The sequence below is a fragment of the Falco punctatus genome, assembly GCF_963210335.1.
Source record: "Falco punctatus genome assembly, chromosome: 5".
NCBI lineage: Eukaryota > Metazoa > Chordata > Aves > Falconiformes > Falconidae > Falco > Falco punctatus.
Window position 1 is genome coordinate 83,025,455 of NC_137584.1, and position 8,726 is coordinate 83,034,180.

An 8,726-nucleotide genomic window follows, 5' to 3' on the forward strand; every position below is an offset into this window, starting at 1 on the left:
GTGCCCATTTTCCACACAGGCATAACTTGAATCCCTCAAAATTTTGGATTTCAGATGTAATTTCAGGATTTATCTAGGTAGGGGCAGTGTGGACAATGAAAAAGAGCCTAACTTCAGTGGCAGCACTAATATCATTCAGTGTAATGCAAGCATGTTAAATCTTCAGTGAATACCTGTAAAACAGACTCAAGTACACAGGAATCAAATTTTGAACGACTGCAGCCACATGGAGGTCCAGTTTCCCAAGTGTCTCCGTGTAGATTAGTCCCCAGCATTGTATCCTAGACCCATGGTGCTAAAGCATGTTGGTTTATCTGGACAGGGAGGTGGATTTTAACTTGATCAGATTAATGCACTAAACACACCGGGCCTTCCCTATTAAGACCTTTCTAAATATGCTAGTTGGCATCTCCAACTGCCAGCCTAGGTGAGGCTTCAGAAGAAAAGAGGCAATGATAAAATAGACAATACTCTTAGAGTGTTCTGAAGACATGCTGTCGCATTAAACATTTTTTTCTGGCTACTTTGGAGCAGCTCTGCTCCAGACAATCTGTTTTCAATCCCACCTTCATATACTAAACATCTTCCATTAGCTATAAACATGCACACACAACCCTGGGATGCAGATTCTGCTACGAGGCACACACATGGCTGGCGTCTATCTGCAGCCCAAAGCCTGCAGTTGCTCTGGATGTGGATTTCGCCTGCCCAAGAGAGTCATGAGCAACGAACATCTGAGGGTGTCCAAGACATTAAGGGGCAGAAAGCACTCTCAGCGCTAAGAGGTGCAAATCTTGGGCATGTCAAGCTGCTGGTTGGAGGCTCGTAGTTTCGGTTTTATGACTTTGGCATGCTGAAATATGCAAAACGCAGACCAAGACGAGGCTTTTTCTTAGCTGGACATGTGCGGGAGCACACAAAACACCTGGGGACGAAGTTCACTCTGGATAACCCATTACATTCTCTTTCCCCTCCAGCTGTCGGTTGCATCGCCTCCCAGCACAGACCGCGTGCACCTCAGAGAATCAGCAGCACCCACTGTGTGAGAAGGGAACTAACACAGCTCTGATACCCGACTGAACACAGCCCGCACAGTTAAGCTCTTCGGACCGACCTCTGACCACGGCGCTCGCAAAACCGACGCGAACTCCAACGAGCACCACCACGCACCAGCCCCAACCCCAACCCCGGCAGCACCCCCCCGGGGAGCCCCCAAGACCCTGCGGCGGCCGGAACGGGGCCGCGCACCCTCCCGGCCCCACACTCACGTAGAGGGAGCGGACGGCGGCGCCGTAGAAGCGCAGCGCCGTGCTCAGCTCCAGCGCCGCCGAGCGCGCATCGTCCCCGGGCTCCAGCGCGGCATCGCCGCGCTCCTCCCCGTGCGGCAGCAGCCGCAGCCGCTGGGCGGGCAGCGCCAGGGGCAGCGCCAGGGGCAGCAGCACCCAGCGCAGGCAACTCGACGCAACGCGCATCTCGACACCTCCCGGCGCGGCGCCGCCGTCCCGCCGCTATAAGCGCTGGCAGCGGGGGCGGCCGGGCCGGGCCGGGCCGGCGGGCGGGGGCCGGCGCCGCGGCCAATGGCTGCGCGGGGGGCGAGGGGGCGGGCGGGACCCCCCGCCCTGCCGGGACGCCCCCGCCCGCCGCCGGGACCCCTGGGGCCCGCTCTCACAGCCCGGGGCGCGGCTGGGGGCGGGGGGGCTTCGCCCGCCGCCTCCGAGCCGGCGGGAGGCAAAGCGGCGGCAGCCGCGGCGCTGGGGGCGGTGTGTAGGGGCGCCGGGCTGCGGCGGCTCCGCCGCTGCCGGGATCTGAGCGCGTCGCCTGCGGGGTGAGGAACTGCGGAAGCCAAATCCCGCAGCTGCTTCCAAAGCCGCGACTGTCCCGCGGGCTCGGCGCTAGGGAACGCGGGCTCCGCTCGCTCCGGCAGCGGCAGCACCTTCCCGCAGCCGGGCGGCGGCCAGCGCACTGCAAGCTAGTGCCGGGATCAACGTGAAACGAAAATCCGAATCCCGGTGCCATCTTCTGACATCATTTTGAGACCAGGTGCTAATTATCGGGGGGAACTGAAGAACTACACAGGAATGTGTCCCACAAATTAGCACCATTAAGGCCAGACCCGCATTTGGTTTTAAAATGAAATTTAAAAAATAATAATAATCTGTAAATGAAAAACTCACTGATTATATGAGATACATAGAAAAGAAAAATGGGATATCTACACACATCCTTTCTGACTATGTCTTCTGCGTTTATAGCCTAGTCCTGTTCCCAAGAAACACTCAGAAGCAACTGAAGAATGGGTACATTTCATATACTTTTTCCTAAAGCTTCCAAGTGAAGACAGCAGTACTTAAGGATAAAATTTTGTCCGGTAAAGTACATGCCATGATATTTCCACAGAATGTTTACAGCAGAAAACCACCTGAGGGAAGGCAGCTGAAATGCTACCCGCATGCTGTTTACATGGCTTTTTACTTTTCTTTCGATACCTGCTCTTTTCTTTGGTAAGGAAACACAGTTTTGCATTTGGCGAATGGCAAGAGCACAAGACATTCCAGGGTAGAGTATAGCCATGGTACAACCATGCCTACCTAAGAGACAAACATCTGTGTATCTCATCACCATTATTATCACCAGCAACTATCTACAATTGACTTCACTATTTCAGTGAAAACAGCCACAGTAGCACAGTGGTCTGGGAGGAAGACAAGTCCTCTCTCCACACAATTTACTTTTTGCTGTACCTTCACCTGCAATGTCCCTCTGTATTTTCAGGGCCCGTAAGACAGTGACGGGTGAATTCAGGGGTATCTGGCTAACCACTGCTACAAAAGTAGTCTCCTGGCTGGATCACCACCATACCTTAGCACAGTCATATCCATAAAGAAGCCTCAAGATATCCAGCTGAGTTATCTTTCTCCTCATTTAACAAATGGATAGTTAAGCAAACTGTACCTTCTTACCCACACTAGATGTGTGCACTGGAATACTACCAGCTGCTTTCACCACAAAATCATCTTCCCATTACAACCTCCCCTCTCCAGCTTAAGCCTATTTACAAACCTGCAGAACCTATAGGAAAGACGTGCTTGTACAATGCAAAGAGAAAGCCAAAATTAAACCCCATAACACCTCCAGAACTCCACATATACATTCACAACATAAAAAAATGTAATTTCTGTTAGGCTTGAAGTCTTCCATAGCCACATTTTCCCTCAACATGAAAGTCAACCTCCACAAGAAGAAGATATAAGCACAACAAGAAGAAAACTCTGACATGGTAATAACTTTCTGTCAGAGGCACGTTGCCGACCATTATGTCCAGGATCTGGAGGATGAGGACCACTGGGAAGCTAGAAACTTACTGTAGTCAATTTGAAACTGATTCGAAGGCTGAAGAGTTAAATATCTACATCTGCATGTTTAGAACAGAGTAATAGCTGTGTTATGGTAAATCCTTCCTCCATTAGTCAGTATACTGTGATTGTTTAGTCTATTTTTACCTTAAGGAGATTGCAGTGTTTCCGTTCTAGTTGAGTAAGCTTACCTTGTATGCAGCTCCCGCTGTGAGGAGTAATGAGAGTTGCTAGTTCTAAGACTGAAAAAATATTTTTAGTTGTCCTTTCTAGTATCTTCAGTAGCGACCTAAAAAAGGGATGGAAAAGCATGCTTACATACAGTGCAATTAATTGGGAGACACTAACTGCTAACACCAACCAGAATGGGGAACACAAAACACTTTAGCGAGACTTAAGAAGGGAAGAAACGTATTCACATGCAAACTGGAATACCACCAGCTAACACACCATCAAGAGAAATCTTCCAGACCACAGCCAGTAAATGCCAGGAAGAACATCACCTTTTCAATGGATCATAAATCAGGTATGTCAGTAGTTTACAAAACAACAGCATCCCCAGAGCAGCCAGAGACCCTGTATAACAAATGAGCAGGTTTTATTGTGTCACAAGGAAGTAAGTGACATGTTCTAAAGGGATATAATGACACTGCTTTCCCAGAGCCTGCTTGTGATATCAGAGATCTCACTGAAAATTCACCAATGGAGAGAATTCAGAGTGAAACAGTAAAAAAGATCAGAGGACCAGAGGGAATGATGTACAAGGAATTGTTAAAGAACTGAACATGTGTACTTGACTAATAATGGGGAGGAGATTTGATTAACATCTTCTGTCATCTGAAGATATGGAGTGTCTTCAATTCAGATATCTGAAGTGCGCTACCAAATGGAGGAACTAGGTGCATGAGTTTGAGGAGTACAGGTAACAAGGAGATGGAAAATAACTAAAAGAAGCCATGAAACCAAATAACAGAAAAAGTTTCCTTACCATGGGGTCTATTTTCAGCAAAATCATAATTAGGCATACTGGGAGCAGAATGACAGAAAGCTTTGAGTAGTCCAACACTAGGTTGGTCAGATTACTAAATAACAGAACTTAAGGAATAATTCTGTATTTGATCACGGGACAAGATAGCCCAAGAGATTTTGACATGAGTTTCTGTGTTCATACATAGTAAAATAGCTCACAGGTATACACGCACATATATTTGAAAACTTCCACTGCCTACATGTGAGGAGATTTGGAAGAGGGGATTGCAGATACTGTGACTCTCTTGACCTTCTCAAGCTCCTACCCAGGTTCTATTAACAGAGGGAAAAGAAGTTAGTGACCCCTTCGCTGGTATGATTGGAGGAAGGGAAGTAATGCCCTGGGCCCCTCATGATGATCCACTGCTGTCCAATGTTGACAAAGCATTCTAGTGGACGGATCATCAAAGGACAGAGTAACCATGTGGTAATAAACTGAAGAGAAGTGAGCATTTGAGATAATGACAGGAAAGAATAGGACTGAGGTCTGCTGAGAAGGAACATTTTTTTAAGAGAGACAAGGTCATGGGAATTAGAGGGTCACAAGCGAAGGCAAAGCTTGCAGGAAAATCATGGAGTGAGCATCATAAATTTAAATCACTCTGACTTGGAACTTAATGTTAATTGTTCATTAGAGTGGAACATTATGAGATTCCTTATGTAACACTACATGAGCCTGTATCACTACGAAGGTCACAAGACTCAGGAACAACATCAAAAAAAGTGGATTTTGCAGCAGAACTCTCTACAGAAAGAGACTAATTTTGAAGCCCTGTAAGATGCTCGCTCTTGAAGAGAGATGCACGTGAAGGGTAATATTGTATCTCACCCTCTGCATTAATGCAGGGTACAGAAGACTGTAGAATCCCATATTTTTCTCTCATGCAGAGATCTTACAGGGCAACAAAAGGACAAGCTCCTGGAGAGTTCATATCCTGTTCTGGAGAACAGCTGGGCAAAAATGGGGATGTGGTAAACACTTGGCCAATGACCTGGTCAGTACAGAAGAGATACACTGCTGCAATATAATGGTACATAGCAATAACAGATTAGTGACTGCCTGGAGCAGGGCAAGAAGCATAGGAGAAACAGTATCTCTCAGGCCCTTCCTTGAGGAGAGACTGTTTACATTTTTAGGGTTGCCTTCATCTATTTCTATGTCTTATTATTAGAACTGATAACTATATTAATAAGGGATAGAAAAAAAATATCACAGAGGAAGTTATGCAGTGAAGTTATGCTTGTACAGAAGCACCAGTTTTCTTCATCCCAGTTTATAACTTCAGAAAAATGAAATGGAAAATGGAACAGAAAACTATCAGCATCATGGAAACTGGCTAGATAAACAAAGCCTTACAGTTCTCCCATCTGTCAGGTGGTCACATGAAAAATACGATGCTTTTTATCTTTTTCTATATTTCATCAAACTATCCTTCTCAAATCCTAACGCTTATTGTCTTTCAAGAATGGAGTCTCTAATCCAGTAAGAATACTAGGACTTCTAGTAAGAGAGAGTTGTAATAGGGCAAGAAGGTATATAATTAGCCTTCTATTTAAACATTCAGCACAAAACTACTACACCTACTCCAAGTCAACTACTACATCTCCTCCAAGTCCAACTGTTTTGTTATTATCAAAAAGTTTTAGCTTTGTGCAACAAAAGACTCCAAACAGACAATATTAACTGACTTCAGAGTTTTAAAAAACACACAGGAGACAGGAAAACAAAATGTGTGACCAGTTTCTCATATATGCAAAAGCCAGATACAATATGAAGGAACATTGTTTTTTAAACAATGGGAATGGGGAGTGGAAAAGCAATTCGAACAGGACAGGAAGACAGATATGGAAAAGGTATCCTTTACCTCCTATCTGCTCTAAGGCTAAAGAAAATAACTACTCTGACCCACTATCTTACTGTGTCAGACTTCAGAATAGCGGTAATACATGCAGGGAAAATACACCTCCTTGTAGTCTGGCGTTGAGATGGTATTTAATGCATCTCAAGTTAGACTATCACTTCAGATTGAATGTGCATCCAAACCAAAAGCATTGTTAAGTTTTATATTTCATTTTACTTGGGATCCAGACTTTGACTGCGATGTACAATTGTACACGGAACACACAAGAAAGATGTTGCACTGAGCCCCAGCAGCAAAGCTTCTAGATGACAGTCAGTCAGCAAGGAGAGGCCACGCATTGGTCTGATGTTAGTGGTAGCTAGAAATTCAGTAACAAATAATGACGAGGCAAGTTCAGCCTAAACATTCAAGGGCTGAAATGTTAGCACAGCCTCTCCTGTGGCAGTCAAGCTACTACCTCACATCTGCTCCTTGTGCCTACAGAGCATCCCAGCTCACAGAGCCTCACGCTCCCTAGATTCTCTGCCTGCTACAACAATACAACATGCAACAACTGCCATTTAGAGAAAAAGTATCAGATGAGCCTAAATAATGATGACCATTTAGAGGAGACAGCTTATCTTCCCCCATCATGACTGGATGATCTCTTTTACAAGGAAAAAGACTTATTTCTGAAACTGATTTTCTGAAGGGGAATTCATTGCCAAAGCTAGTGAAATTCACCCAGGAGAATATTTCATTACCTTGAGCAACTGTGAGTAAACAGAGAAACTGATTTTCATTCAGGGTAGATGACGCTGTGGTACAGCAAAGGCCAAAACTTTTAACTACTATTTTTTACAACAGGACTGGATAAGGGAAGAAATATTTAATAAAGATAACACTTACTAACTGTATGGTCTCAAAATTAGATTGTGGTTCATCTTTACATGGAGAGATAGTGTGAAAGCCCTGCCCAGAGGGTGAACAAAGTTCCCTATGTAAGTCTATGCTTGGCCAGATTGAACACTGAGGTTGCTTGTAAACATTTTCTTTTTTGGACAAGGTCTATCTACTAAGAAAGAAAATTCCTCTATCCAAAAAAAGATGTAAGTGTTTCCTGACCTCTCCTGGTCAACTGTTCAAAGTTAGCTACACTGAAGGCTTTCTGCCTTCAGGAATCCACTCAGCACACACCAAAGTTTCCTACAAATTAAAGGAATTTATTTGTGAGCTTAAGATAATTTGCTGAGTGGGGTGGATGTAAGTGTGTGCTCAAAGGCTACAATGTTTCTTATCAAAAGCTTGCCTAAGGATGGCTGAATCATAATCTTAGACCCCAAGAACACTGCCAACAGGCAAAATTTTGGAGCAACAATTCTGCCAACCATTCCATACAAAATGCTAGTAAGAACCGGTGGGTAACAATTCAGTGTTTTCACTATTCTTTTAATTTCATTTTCCTCATAAGATTTCTAGTACCTTGAGTTGAAATTGTAACTATGAGGTGGTATAAATATAATCACTTATTCTTAAATTAGACATTCATAAGTTCAAGAACCTACTGTACTTATTTAATCTGAAGGCCGAATTTGTGTGCTTGGAGATAAATTATGATAAAAGAAGATTTTTCTTTCCTCTTTTTAAAGAAGTGTGTAAAGACTGTGAACTTTCCCCTGGCCTGAAACAGTCCAGATCCAAAAAACCAGGAATAATTCCATGAATTACAGCTATTTATTCTTCCTGACCCAAGGACTTCTACTGCTGTTCACTTCACTTGGAATCTGCATACTAATATAAACAGTGGCCCACTCATTTCTTCCCAAGCACAGTGTAGTGTTTCAGCCTAGGATGTAACACTGTAGTTTTGTCATAGAGCAACAATAAAACATGAGGATCTGCACTAAAGCAGCTCTGCACAGAAACAATCACATTGCCCCTGGGAAAAAGAGGCATTACTTCAAACACTAGGATTGATGCAATAACTTATTCATTGGAGAAGTGACAGGGTAGGAGCATGAAAAGCAGGAACTCCCTTTATTTTTTCCTACCAGAGGCTGCCGAGAACAAACTCTGTGTGGAGTCTGCACTCCTAATTAAGAGAAGGACAGGGTGTGATCCCTGAGGCCAAGTAGCAAGGACTGGATTGTGTCCAAACTGCTAACCCCTAGAATCTCACTGGCTGCATCTGTACTACATAGTGTTTAGCCCACGATCTCTGCTGGGTTGCTGTAGCCCTAGGACACAATTTTTTTATTCTACCCACCCGCCCTGAGTTCACAGTGTCTGAAATAAAGTGAACTGTTATGCAGTCCAGCAGTGGTTTAGTTACAGCACAAAACAAAGTGTACATGTTGCATACCACAGCCTATGACACAAGGGTATGTGCAGGTATTGGAAGTCACAAAAACCTCTGGGCTGGCTTTGGAAGATTAGACAGGGCCAAGAATTAAGTTTGGTCCTGGTTTGTGACTGCCTTTTAAGTGTGGTCCTTGGAGCAAAC

At 44.7% G+C, this 8,726-nt stretch overlaps 1 protein-coding gene across 1 annotated transcript in view; it reads right to left on the reverse strand.

Moving 5' to 3' along the window:
* The window catches only part of NID1 (nidogen 1), a 96,227-nt gene extending 89,594 nt beyond the window's left edge, over positions 1-6,633 (reverse strand). Inside the window, exon 1 of the mRNA XM_080388913.1 lies at positions 1,269-6,633. Coding sequence (XP_080245039.1) covers positions 1,269-1,472 — 204 coding nt within the window. The 5' untranslated portion in view covers positions 1,473-6,633. The remainder of the gene's footprint in view (positions 1-1,268) is intronic.
* Between the last annotated feature and the right edge of the window lie 2,093 nt (positions 6,634-8,726).